Raw genomic sequence first — 13,082 nt, 5'->3', positions numbered from 1 at the left:
GGAACTATCCCTAATCTTCGAGGTCAAATGGTATAGAGCAAAAGAAAAATATCATACTTGTGCAATGGTGGTGTATTTTTGGAATGAATACTGGACATGAGAGGACTTCACATTTATTGTGATATGCTTCCCTGAGTGCTTGGTGCTGGCATTAGATCCCCAGCAATATGCCACACATTGAACATCAAAATTGCAAAAACAAACCTCCATGATATGCAAGCTAAATTTTGCCTAATTTCATCAAACATTTGAGTTTGTGTGTATGAAATATTTGGGTCAGATCTTCCAATCAGCGGCAGTGCTGCGCGCATCACCACTGATTGCGGAGATTGCTGCATGCTTACGTTTTTGTATCCTTCCAGCCGGGTCATATGATCCCGGCTGGAATAACAGTCTCGGTGCAGCTATCCATGGAAAAGACTGACAAGAGGAGCAGTGGAGTGGTCATGCCCCCTTATGGCATCAGCTGCTGTATTCGGATAAGTTATTAAAGGTCTCCAGCCTTTCAGTGGGTGGGGGAGTGGTGCAATAAGAGTGGGTAGTCGGGTTGGGTGTGATAACGAGTTGGGTTGGAAGATTTGGTTGGGGGGTCGCAGCAGTTTAAATTCTGTGTGTGGTTGTTATCGATACCGGAAGATCTGGCTCATTATTTATTTCTAGCTTGTCTTTTTAATTTTGATTATGAAACAACTGATACTGTTTAACCTACGGCCTAAATTAATTTGAAAGTGTGTGGATTTTCTGTCAACACTTCTTAGTTTCCCATGTTACATAATTAGTCTGAATCCTAAACGCCATCCTCTTTTTAACCCAATTACATAGAATTTACAGTGCAGAAGGAGGCCATTCGGCCCATCGAGTCCGCACCGGCTCCTGGAAAGAGCACCCCACCTCTACCAAGGTCAACACCTCCACCCTATCCCCACAACCCAGCAACCCCACCCAACACTAAGGGCAATTTTAGACACTAAGGGCAATTTATCATGGCCAATCCACCTAACCTGCACATCTTTGGACTGTGGGAGGAAACCGGAGCACCCGGAGGAAACCCACGCACACACGGGGAGGATGTGCAGACTCCGCACAGACAGTGACCCAAGCCGGAATCGAACCTGGGACCCTGGAGCTGTGAAGCGATTGTGCTATCCACAATGCTACCGTGCTGCCCATGTAGGATTGGTGACTATGATTCATTAAATGGTTTTCTGAACAGAGGGAAAGTGCCCGCAGATTATAAAAAAATGCCAGTGGTTCCACCTTGAGTTGCACTGTACCTGTTATTGACTTGTCACTCGGCTGTGGAGGCCATAAAGGTATTTTATTGCCTGCCTATCCTCTGGAGCCTCCAATCAAAGTATGAGAGGATATCCGAGGACAAAAGGCAGGTGATGGGAAAGATTGTTTTTGCTAAAATTAAAAATCTCTATTTCTTTCTTTAGGTACTGCCTGCTGAGAACTCTCAAGCAATGTCAGATGTTAAGGGAAGCTCTCATTAGCACAAGCAAAGAGATTGTATGGCATGGCCGTACCAAGGAGGAGCCTGCACACTACTGCAGTATTTGTGAGGTCAGTAAAATGTTTAACTTTCTGTTGAGGACAATGGTAGCTTAAGTTAAAAGGAATTTAGTGAATTTTCAATTATTATTGGCCATATTCTAAATTCTATTCTATTTTACTTTGCTTCTCCACCTCTCATCTCCATCAACACAAATATGTTTAAACTTTAAGAAGCTGACTATAAATAAATATATTTATATGAAATTATAGACTTAATCACACTTTTGCAATTTTTGAAATACCCAATCAAGATTGTATTTTATTGGGAAGCTCACTGAAATAAAAACATGACACAAATTTTTCTTGTTGGGAATAATATTTTAAATGGCTTATTAGTCACAAAATATTAAATTTTAAACTTTATTGGATTAGTGATGACTATAAAATCTGGATTCTTGTTTGGACGCAATACTCTAAAATAGTTTCTATTTTTGATCTTGTGTCGGGCATGTGCAGCAAAACAACATGATGCCTGTTAATTTTAAATCGTCTTGCTCATTAAAGTGAGGCAGCACGGTAACACAGTGGTTAGCACAGTTGCTTCACAGCTCCAGGGTCCTAGGTCCGATTCTCGGCTTGGGTCACTGTCTGTGTGGAGTCTGCACATTCTCCCCGTGTCTGGTGGGGTTTCCTCCGGGTGCTCCGGTTTCCTCCCACAGTCCAAAGATGTGCAGGTTAGGTGGATTGGCCACGCTAAATTGCCCTTAGGTTAGGTGGGGTTGCTGGGTTACAGGATAGGGTGAAGGTGTGGGCTTAAATAGGGTGCTCTTTCCAAGAGCCTGTGCAAACTCAATGGGCCGAATGGCCTCCTTCTCACTGTAAATTCTATGAGTGCCGGTGCTGGGTAATGGTCTACATTTTCTACTTTTGGCACTTATGCTCAAGCAAGCTGCAGGAAAATATGGAATAACTCTCCTTTCATTTACTCATAGTGGTGTGCCTTAGCCCAACCCCCGAATCAATATGAATTTTGCAATTTTCAACGGCAGAAAAACTTAATGCCTAAAACTGACAAAGAAAGAAATAATTTGCATTTATAAAGTATCTCCCCTAATGCCAGCACATCCCAAAGCACTCGCAGTCAAGTAACTTCTTAGTATAGTTGCTATTTGCAATATCGGGAAACACAAGTCACTTTTCATACAGCAAGGTCCCCCAAATGGTAACGAGATAAATCGTCTGTTTTGGTGAGTGTAAGTGAAGGATAAATACTAGCTCTGATCTCCAGTGCATGAGAACAGGGATTAATGGGCAAAAAAAACTAAGACCCACCTGGTTCATCGAATTTTGATCATAGAATTTACAGTACAGAAGGAGGCCATTCGGCCCATCGAGTCTGCACCGGCTCTTGGAAAGAGCACCCTACCCAGGCCCACATCTCTGCCCTATCCCCATAACCCAGTAACCTCACCCCAACACTAAGGGACATTTTGGACACTAAGGGCAATTTAGCATGGCCAATCCACCTAACCTGCATATCTTTGGACTGTGGGAGGAAACCGGAGCACCCGGAGGAAACCCACGCACACACGGGGAAAACGTGCAGACTCCGCACAGACAGAGGACCAAGCTTGGAATCGAACCTGGGACCCTTTGGTTGTGAAGCAATTGTGCTAATCACTATGCTACCGTGCTGCCCACCACCTCTATTTTAGCAGTCACCTGATGCAATAATGGGGTTGCTGCTTAATCGCGGCAATTGATCAATATAAGTTATTCTAAGTGCATTGAAGTTTCACAAGACAGGCTCTTAAGGAGATTGTCCTCTGAGAAGAGATTCAGCGGATTGGTCTTGTGTTCCCTAGAGTTTGGAAGAATGTGAGCCAATCTCATTGGAACATTGATTTCTTCAGGGGCTTGAACAGGTTGGTGCTAAGAAAGTAGTGTTTTTCCCCTCATGGGGAAGTTGAATATTGGACCACAGTCAGAATACGGGGCTGGATTTAGGACTGAGATGAAAGAGAAATTTCTTTATGCAAAGGGTTGTGAATCATTTTTTGAATTTTCAACTCCAGATAGCTGTGGCTACTCACGGCACCAAGGACCCGGGTTCAATCCTGGCCCCGGGTCATTGTCCATGTGGAGTTTGCACATTCTCCCTGTCTGCATGGGTTTCACCCTCCCAACCCAAAAATGTGCAGGGTAGGTGGATTGGCCACACTAAATTGTCCCTTAATTGGAAAAAAATAATTGGGTACTCTAAATTTATTTTTAAAAAGTATATTCAGTACAGAATTTAATAGATTTTTGGGTGGTAAGGGAATTAAGTGATGTCTAAGTAGTGTGGAAAAGTAAAGATTGATCGCTCATGATTGTGTTCAATTGGGGAGCGAGTTTGGAGTGTCTAATGGCCCGCTCCAGTACTTGTTTCTGACATTTGATCCAGACATGAGATAAAAGAACACCTTTCGTGGAAAGCTTTAGGATCCCGATGTCCAATGTCGCCTATTCATCACAGGCATGCTATACTAATGATCCATTTTAAATTACATATATTGTATCTGTTGTTTTCTCAATCTACTTAATTTGCAAGAATCAGAACTCTGATGCTACTTGCTCCCCCAGGAGCCCTGTTTCATACATTAATTACTCGCTAATTGGAATGTTTTTGGCAGGTTAGTTTTGAATTGAAAACCTTTATATTGCAGACTGTGTTCTCTGGCATCTCTGACCAGCGTTTAATGTCCATTCCTGATTGTCCTGGTGAGCTGCATCTATATGATGTATGTATTCCAATAGTACTTTTAGGAAGGGAATTCCAAGATTTTAACTCTGCAACAATGAAGGGATGATATATTTCCAATTCATGATCATGTGTAATTTGTAAGGGAATTTACAAGTGGTGATGTTCCCATGCAGCTGCTGCTCTTGTGCTTTTAGGTGGTAGAGGTTGAGGACTTGAAAGGTGCTGTCAAAGAAGCCTTGTCCGGGTGCTGCAGTGTACTTTGTAATTGGTACACAGTACAGTCACGTTGTGCCAGTCGTGGAGGGAGTGAAAGTAGAAGGTGGTGGGAAGCAGGGTACTAATCAGATGGCTGCTTTTTCTGGATGATGTTGAGCTTCTTGAATGTGTTCTGGTGCTGCACTCATCCAGGCACCTGATTTATGCCTTGTAGAAGGTAGGCAGGCTTTGGGGAGTCGGGAAGTGAATTATTGCTGCAGAATTTCCAGCCTCTGACCTGTTGTTGTAATCACAATATTGTTATGATTGACCCAAGTTAGTTTCTGGTCCATAGTGAGCTTTAGGAAGTTTATGTTGGGGGATTAAGTGATGGTAATACCGTTGAATGCGAAAGTTGAGGTGGTTAGATATTCTCTCTCTCTCTCGCTGGCGTTAGTTATAGTCTGACAGTTGTGTGGCCTCAATGTTTTTGTCACTTATCAGCTCAAGCATGAATGTTGTCCCGATCTTGCTGCACGAGTACGGGTTGATAATGTGTTGTGAATGGAGCTAAACACTGCAGTTATCAATGTCAATCTCCACTTCTGATCTTGTGTGAGAGGTATGGTCATTGTTCAAATAATTGGGGGTGTTTAGGCTGAGGGCACTGCCAGAGGAACACCTGCAGCAATGTGTTGGGGCTGAGATGATTGGCCTTCAACAGGCGCAACCATCTTGCTTTGTATCGGCTATGACTCCAGCAAGTGGATAATTCTGCCCCTTATTCCCACTGAATCAATTTTATTAGGGCTCCTTGATGCTACCCTCAGTCAAATGTTGCCTTAATGCCAAGGGCAGTCACTCTTATCTCATCTCCAGTGCAGAATTTTTGTACCTGCCTGCAGCAGGTAGGATGATAATGACTAGAGCAAGTAAACATTTTCCTTGTGTTGGTCTTGTTGCCATCTGCCACAGGCCCAGTTCGGAATCGGTGTCCTTTAAAATTCAGCCAAATTGTCTAATAGTGATGCTACTGAGTCACTCTGGGTGATAAAACATTGAAATTCCAGAGCCTGTAGCCTTGCTATCCTTCTAAGTGGTATCCATCTATGACTATTGTGTGTTATGGTCCCTGCAGAGACCATTAACATTTGAAGAGAAATTTGAACACCCAGTTATTAACTGAAAGAAATTAGTAGAGGCGGGAAACCTCACAATCTTTAAAAAGTATGTGGATGAGCACTTGAAATGTCATAACGTTCAAGGATATGGGCCAAGTGCTGGAAAGTGGGATTAGCGTAGTTTTGACAGTGTAGACCCGATAGGCACAGTTACTTCACAGCTCCAGGGTCCTAGGTCCGATTCCCGGCTTGGGGCACTGTCTATGCGGAGTCTGCACATTCTCCCTGTGCCTGCGTGGGTTTCCAGCGGGTGCTCCGGTTTCCTCCCACAATCCAAAGCTATGCAGGTTAGGTGGGTTGGCCATGATAAATTGCTCTTAGTGCCCAAAACGTTTAGGTGGGGTTACGGGGATAGGGTAGAGATGTGGGCTTAGGTAGGATGCTCTTTCCAAGGGCTGGTGCAAACTTGATGGGCCGAATAGCCACCTCCTGCACTGTAAATTCTATGAGCCACTTCTGTACTATGATTCTATATATTAGGTCACACGGTACCATGTTTTTAAACAAAAACAGCTTTATTGTATACAGAAAAAATTAAACCAAGCAGGGACAACTAATTTAACACTATCATTTATAAAGACTTGTGCTGTGAACTCAGTTCTACTAATTCCCTCCAAGGGTTTCCTTATCTTAGGAAATCTTGACGATAGATTCACTTTTCCTGGAATGCCACAGCTCTCTGGAAGTCACTTTGACACCACCTCAGTGTTCTAGCTATTCTCCAATGTAAAAGTTTTATGGGGATCCTTCCATTAGCTATTGGCTAAATGATGCACCAAATACTCTTCTGGACCTCACAACTGTGGACTTTTCACAGTTGTGAGGTCCTTGTCCTGGCTTTGAACATCATAGATTGCTTTTTCCCAGTCCCACCCACAACTTTTGTACAGCTCTTTCCAAGCTAATATTCCAGCTGACTGGTTTCTGCCACAAGGCTTAACTCCCAATCATTGTGAAGAGCCCGTGGATTTCTTCAACGAGCTTGCATCTAGGCAATACTTCAGCTTCCCTCACCTCATGAAATCCAAACTGAGCTTTAGCCTCACCCGCATTCTGAGCAATGAAGTTAGTATTTTATTTTAAATTTTAAAACATGGGATTGGGTTAGTGTATTGAGCTGGATAGAAAACTGGTTGGCAGACAGGAAAGAGTAGGAATAAACAGGTTGTTTTCCAAGTGGCAGGCAGTGACTAATGGGGTACTGCAGGAATCAGTGCTAGGACCCCAGCTTATCACAATGTATATTAATGATTCAGATGAGGGAACTAAATGTAATATCTCTAAATTAGCAAATGACACAAAGCTGGGTGGGAGGGTGGGCTGTGAGTAGGATGCAGAGATGCTTCAGTGTGATTATGATTTGGACAAGTTAAGTGAGTGGGCAAATGCATAGCAGATGCTGTATAATGTGGATAAATGTAAGGTTACCACTTCGGTAACAAAAACAGGAAGGCAGATTATTTGAATGGCTATAGAGTGAGAGAGGGGAATGCGCAATGAGACCTGGGTGTTCCTGTACACCAGTCGCTGAAAGTAAGCATGCAGATACAGCAGATGGTGAAGAAGGCAAATGGTATGTTGGCCATCGTAGCGAGAGGATTTGAGAACAGGAGCAGGGATGTCATTCTGCAGAGCCATAGTGAGGCCATACCTGGAATATTGTGTGCAATTTGGTCTCCTTATCGAAGGAACGGTGTTCTTGCTTTGGAGAAAGTGCAGCAAAGATTTACTAAACTGATTCCTCTGTGCTGTACTGTTCTATGTTCTATGGGATGAAGGGACTGATGTATGAGAAGAGATTGAGCCGGTTAGGATTATATTCGCTGGAGTTTAGAAGAATGAGGGGAAACCTATAAAATTCTAACCAGACTAGACAGTGTAGATGCTGGAAGGATGTCCCCTGTGGTGGAGGAGTCCAGAACCAGAGGTTACAGTCTAAGGATATCGGGTAAACCATTTAGGATTGAGATGAGGAAAAATTCCTTCACCCAGAGAGTGGTAAACCTGTGGAATTCTCTATCACAGAAAACAGTTGAGACCAAAACATTGTATCTTTTGAAGAAGGAGTTAGATATCGCTCTTGAGGGCTAAAGGGATCAAAAGGATATGGGGAGGTTGGATGATCATAATGAATGGTGGAGCAGTCTCGAAGGGCCAAATGGTGGTCTCATATTTTCTATGTTTCTCTGGTTGACTTGCTGGTGAGATGAGCAATCAGCCACAAATGTGGAAAAGAATTGGAGGAATGAACCCTTGCATATCTTTCATTCAATTTACATGTAATTTGAACGGTGAAATCTGGGGCTGGACACAGGCTTCAGGGGCCAGGGTTGGATAAGCCTGTTCTAAAGTATAGTAGAAAGCTTGGTGGAGTGATGGGGGGGGGGGGAGTATTAAGCGAACGTATGGAAATGATTAAAATCTAATGCATGAAAGTGATTATGATATAAAATTGTTTTTGTTGCAGGAAAACAAACAATGCTGTAATAACATATTGTAATATTTATTTCTGTGCAACAGGTGGAAGTTTTTGATCTGCTTTTTGTCACTAGCGAAAGTAACTCACGGAAGACCTATGTAGTGCATTGCCAGGACTGTGCTCGTAAGGCCAGTGGAAACCTTGACAATTTTGTAGTGCTGGAACAATACAAAATGGAGGACCTGATGCAAATCTATGACCAGTTCACATTAGTAAGTTCGATCATTACAATGGGCAATATATTTGGAAAGTTTTCCTGTTGTAACTATAAAAATTAAAAAGTTATTTTGTAATTCTAGAATTCTTAGGCATAATATGACCGAGCTATGTAGATCAGACAGAAACCAGGTTCAGTCCTTGATCTGTGCTAATTTAATTGATCTTATTGTGAATTTAAAAATTGACCGTGCTACCCTGGTGACAGGCATGGGGAAAAAAATCAGCCCAGGGTTCTTGCTTCTAATCTTTGTACAATGAACTTTGGTTATTGCGTATCGGTGGTGAACCCTCATTTACGGACAACATTGAGCTCAGCTGTGGCATCTTCCACAGTTGCTGACGTGACCGTTGAGGTTGATTAGAATAAAGAACATTTAATCAAGGTACTGGAGCCTGACCAGCATCTTTGGAGTCATGCCCAATGTGATACTGTAGTCAACACTTGAGTGAAGAAAACAAAATATAAAACCGAACAAAGCGGGCATAATTCTACAACAGATGAATCTTAGCAATTTTAGTGCTAATTAACATATATATACCTCATGTTGACAAACAGAAAAATGAAGAGAGCATTTTGAATGCACAAATGGAAAGAGGACTATTAACTCACTGTAATTTCTTCCTTTGCCAACTTTCTCCAGTTTCACTATCCTTGTTGGGCAGGAATCCAATGCTTGAAGTATGTTTGCACTGCTACTTTGCTCAAGTTTCCATTCTCCATGTATAAGCTCTGAGCGTGACTGGACAGCATTGTTTTAGGAACTTACAGCCATGGCTGGTCCTTTCCTCACCAGGATTTGTACTTGTACCCTTCCAGCAGGGGTTGTTAGATAGCAACTGGCCTCAAAATTGCAGTGAACTTCCCTTCCTCGCCACCTGGGGTGCTGAACTTAATTTTAGAACCACCAATTTTTTTTTTGCTTGAGGTCAGTTAACTTTGTAGAAACCTACAAACCTTTTCACTGCACTTTTCTCATTCCCAGAGGCAGAACACTGATATTTTTGAATAATGCTGTTTGAAATTCATTTATATAAAATAAGTAACGGGCAGCACGGTACAGTAGTCCCCCTTTATAACGCGGGTGTTGGGGTCCAAGACAGCCACCCGCGTTGCATCCGAGCTGCGGATATCCACGATGGGGGTTTTAAATTTATTTAAAAATCTATGCTAGCGCTTCCCATTGTGAGTCTACAGGGGGCGGGGGGAGAGGTCAGACCCCCGTAGACTCACAATGGGAAGCGCTAGCATAGCTTTTTAAATAAATTTAAAACCCCCATCGTGGATCTAATTAAAACAGTGTCAATTTCAGCGGCCGGAGAGGGAAGCTGCTCTCTCACTGAAACAATCAGCCAGCCGCTGAAATTGACACTGCCGGCTGCTCTCTCCCTCCAATCAGTACCCCAGCAGCCACAGCCTGTACCCCAGCAGCCACAGCCTGAACCCCAGCAGCCACAGCCTGAACCCCAGCAGCCACGGCCTGTACCCCAGCAACCACGGCCTGTACCCCAGCAGCCACAGTACCCCAGCAGCCACAGCCTGAACCCCAGCAGCCACAGTACCCCAGCAGCCACAGCCTGAACCCCAGCAGCCACAGTACCCCAGCAGCCACAGCCTGAACCCCAGCAGCCACAGTACCCCAGCAGCCACAGCCTGAAGCCCAGCAGCCACAGCCTGTACCCCAGGAGCCACAGCCTGAACCCCAGCTACAGAGGGGAGGGGCGATGTGAGACCATGCTGGTCTTGCAGAGGCCCGTATGACCTCCTCCTGTGTTCTCTGCTCTCTCCCTCCAATCAGCCGGCAGTGTCAATTTCAGCGGCCGGCTCACTTTGATCTGGAGAGGGAAGCTGCTCTCTCACTGAAACAATCAGCCGGCCGCTGAAATTGACACTGCCGGCTGCTCTCTCCCTCCAATCAGAAACATTAAAACTTAAAAGTTGGATTGGAGGGAGAGAGCAGCCGGCAGTGTCAATTTCAGCGGCCGGCTGATTGTTTCAGTGAGAGAGCAGCTTCCCTCTCCGGATCAAAGTGAGCCGGCTGCTGAAATTGACACAACTGTCCATAAGCCCCCCCGCGGTATATCGCGAACCGCGGTATTGCGGAGCGCGGTATAACGGGGGACTACTGTAGCATGGTTAGCATAAATGCTTCACAGCTCCAGGGTCCCAGGTTCGATTCCCGGCTGGGTCACTGTCTGTGCGGAGTCTGCACGTCCTCCCCGTGTGTGCGTGGGTTTCCTCCAGGTGCTCCGGTTTCCTCCCACAGTCCAAAGATGTGCGGGTTAGGTGGATTGGCCATGCTAAATTGCCCGTAGTGTCCTAAAAAGTAAGGTTAAGGGGGGGGTTGTTGGGTTACGGGTATAGGGTGGATACATGGGTTTGAGTAGGGTGATTATTGCTCGGCACAACATTGAGGGCCGAAGGGCCTGTTCTGTGCTGTACTGTTCTATGTTCTATGTTCTAAATAGAATATGCCAGAAAAATCCAGCAGGTCTGACAGCATCTGTGGGGGAAAAAATAAAGTTAACGTTTCATGTCCATATGACTCTTCAGAAATTCACCTGCCTTGAATCAGAAAGAATTGTTGATTTATGGATTACCGTACACATTGTTTTTTCATTTTTAAATCACCTTTCTGTTGCAGGCCCCTCCTCTGCCTTCATCCTCATCTTGACACATATTGCTTTATGGACAACTAGCGAAACATCTTTGCTGTTCAGGATGTGACATCAACTTCCACTGTGTTACACCACTGAGTTTTGGCTATCCCATGTGGCTGCTGACTGAAAACTGTGTGTCTATGCAACCTTCCAAGTGCGGAGTGTCAACAATACTGGATCAGAGTGGAGCTGCTTCTTTTCCAGGATAAATGAATTCAAGTAAAGCTGTTTTAGCTGTACCTATAAATAACTTTTCATATTTTGTATATATCAGAGAAAAACTGGCAACATCACACAAAGACTACTGACTTGAAGACATTCTTTTTTTGTATTACTCTGTCTTGGGCTGATGAATTGGTTTCATCATCTTTTTTCATTCAGATTTTTCCCTTTAAAAATACTAGCTTAGCTGGTCATTTTTGTATGGTAGTTAGGAATTTTAAGTCTCTCTTGAGGGCAACATCTATTAAGAAAATTTTGTAATGTGAAAAGTTAGATGAGAGAGATTTTTTTTTACTGCTTTTATGTTCATCTGTCTTGTTATTTTGAAACCATGATGTTTAAATTTGTTCTGGTTTCCTAGTTAAACTAAACAGCCAAGTCACAGATAAATGGGTTGCACATAGACTAAGGAATAAACTTAAGATTTGTGATTTTTTTTTTGTTTTGTTTCTAATCTTGATGTAAATTTACACTATTTATAAATGCATATTTATTCCTTGAAAATATTTGTGGATGGAATGCTGTTATTTTTTCCCAGAATACCTGCCATTAAAATTTTACGGAGTTCTGTCATTTCAAACACTACTCCTAATACGTTTTCTATGTATGAAATAAAAACTGTTGAGCATTGTAATCTTTGAAACATTTAACAATTTATATTCAGGGAAAAATTTTCATAAGTAAATTGCATATGTTAGTTTATGTATCTCAATTCAATATTGCATGACTAAACTCAGGGCAAGCTTTCCTTTGTTATCATAAATGTTATGCATTAGCATCTGAAAAGTATAGTGTGCTTCTCCCAGTATTACCCACTGCCAGTTGAAACCGTGTGCTTCATTAAGGGAGCCATTGCGTTTCGGGTTATAAAATTCCTATGCTTACAAATGACTTCAGAATAATTTTAAAACAAAAAAAAGGTTTTATTTAATTAGAGACATAGTAATGTAAAGTTTATTTATCTTTAGAGTTGTCTTGGTACCATGAGCATTACAGATCACTGTTACACCAGAGCCTGTTGTCCTGTGCACTAATGGCTCTAAAAGTTAACTACAAGTTTGTTATATTTCTATGATTGAGCTGTATTGGAGGCTGGTTTGTGATTGTTTTTTGCCCCGTTATAGTGGGAAGTGTTCAAAAATACAGATGTTGCAACTTTGAGTAGTTTTTTTTTAAAGCTGTGATCACTTTGTCAAAATATTTATTCACCTGATCAAGTGAGAGAACTGGTTTGGCCTTTAAAAGGCACAAATGTGCACTAACATTTTGTGATTTAAACCAGTTAAGAAACTCTTACTTGATTTTGGGAGAAATTAATTAACGAGGCTAATGAACATACAGTATAGGCCTAGACTTGACAGTTGGCTGGAATAAAGCCTCCATATTAACTCCTCCTTGTTTGGCATTCAACTAACTTCTGGTGCTTCAGGTCATTGGTCCAAGCTGGAGCACAATGTACCCTCAGAAATTGTGCTTCTAAATGGTGTCATATCCAAAAAAGGGGACGAGAAACAAAAGTTTTGGAGTTGAGCAAAATATCATTGCAGAAAAGCTTCTGAAGTATGAGATGACATTGACAAAAAGAGTAAAACACAAAATTCCTGAATCAAAAGGGTTTCAGTTCGGACTCCTGGTCTTGAATCCAGGATGAAAGTCTCTATTTTCTGCATCAGTGCTACAGAATGGAATAATTTCAAAGTTTTGGTACTTCCAGATCATGTATAGTTAGCATGTGGTTCAGCCATAAACGCAGGCCTTTTTAATGACCCTAACTTCACCTTTTGTGTTTTGCAGGGACTTTTTGTTAGCACATCCAAACCATCTGTTCTTATTGCTTTTGTTATAAGCTGCTAATATATACCGTACTGTGGACAATTATTTATTG

General features: G+C 42.6%; 1 protein-coding gene across 2 annotated transcripts in view; it reads left to right on the top strand.

The window, feature by feature from the left end:
* kdm6a (lysine (K)-specific demethylase 6A) overlaps positions 1-12,358 on the top strand; it is a 334,942-nt gene extending 322,584 nt beyond the window's left edge. For both annotated transcript variants that reach the window (XM_038802080.1, XM_038802081.1), the window contains 3 exons: positions 1,440-1,566; positions 8,140-8,310; positions 10,960-12,358. In XM_038802080.1, coding sequence (XP_038658008.1) covers positions 1,440-1,566; positions 8,140-8,310; positions 10,960-10,989 — 328 coding nt within the window. In that variant the 3' untranslated portion in view covers positions 10,990-12,358. The remainder of the gene's footprint in view (positions 1-1,439; positions 1,567-8,139; positions 8,311-10,959) is intronic.
* Positions 12,359-13,082: the final 724 nt, after the last annotated feature.

This window comes from Scyliorhinus canicula, chromosome 7 (genome assembly GCF_902713615.1).
Source record: "Scyliorhinus canicula chromosome 7, sScyCan1.1, whole genome shotgun sequence".
NCBI lineage: Eukaryota > Metazoa > Chordata > Chondrichthyes > Carcharhiniformes > Scyliorhinidae > Scyliorhinus > Scyliorhinus canicula.
Note: the sequence above shows the minus strand (reverse complement) of the source record. Positions and strands in the feature narration are given on the sequence as shown.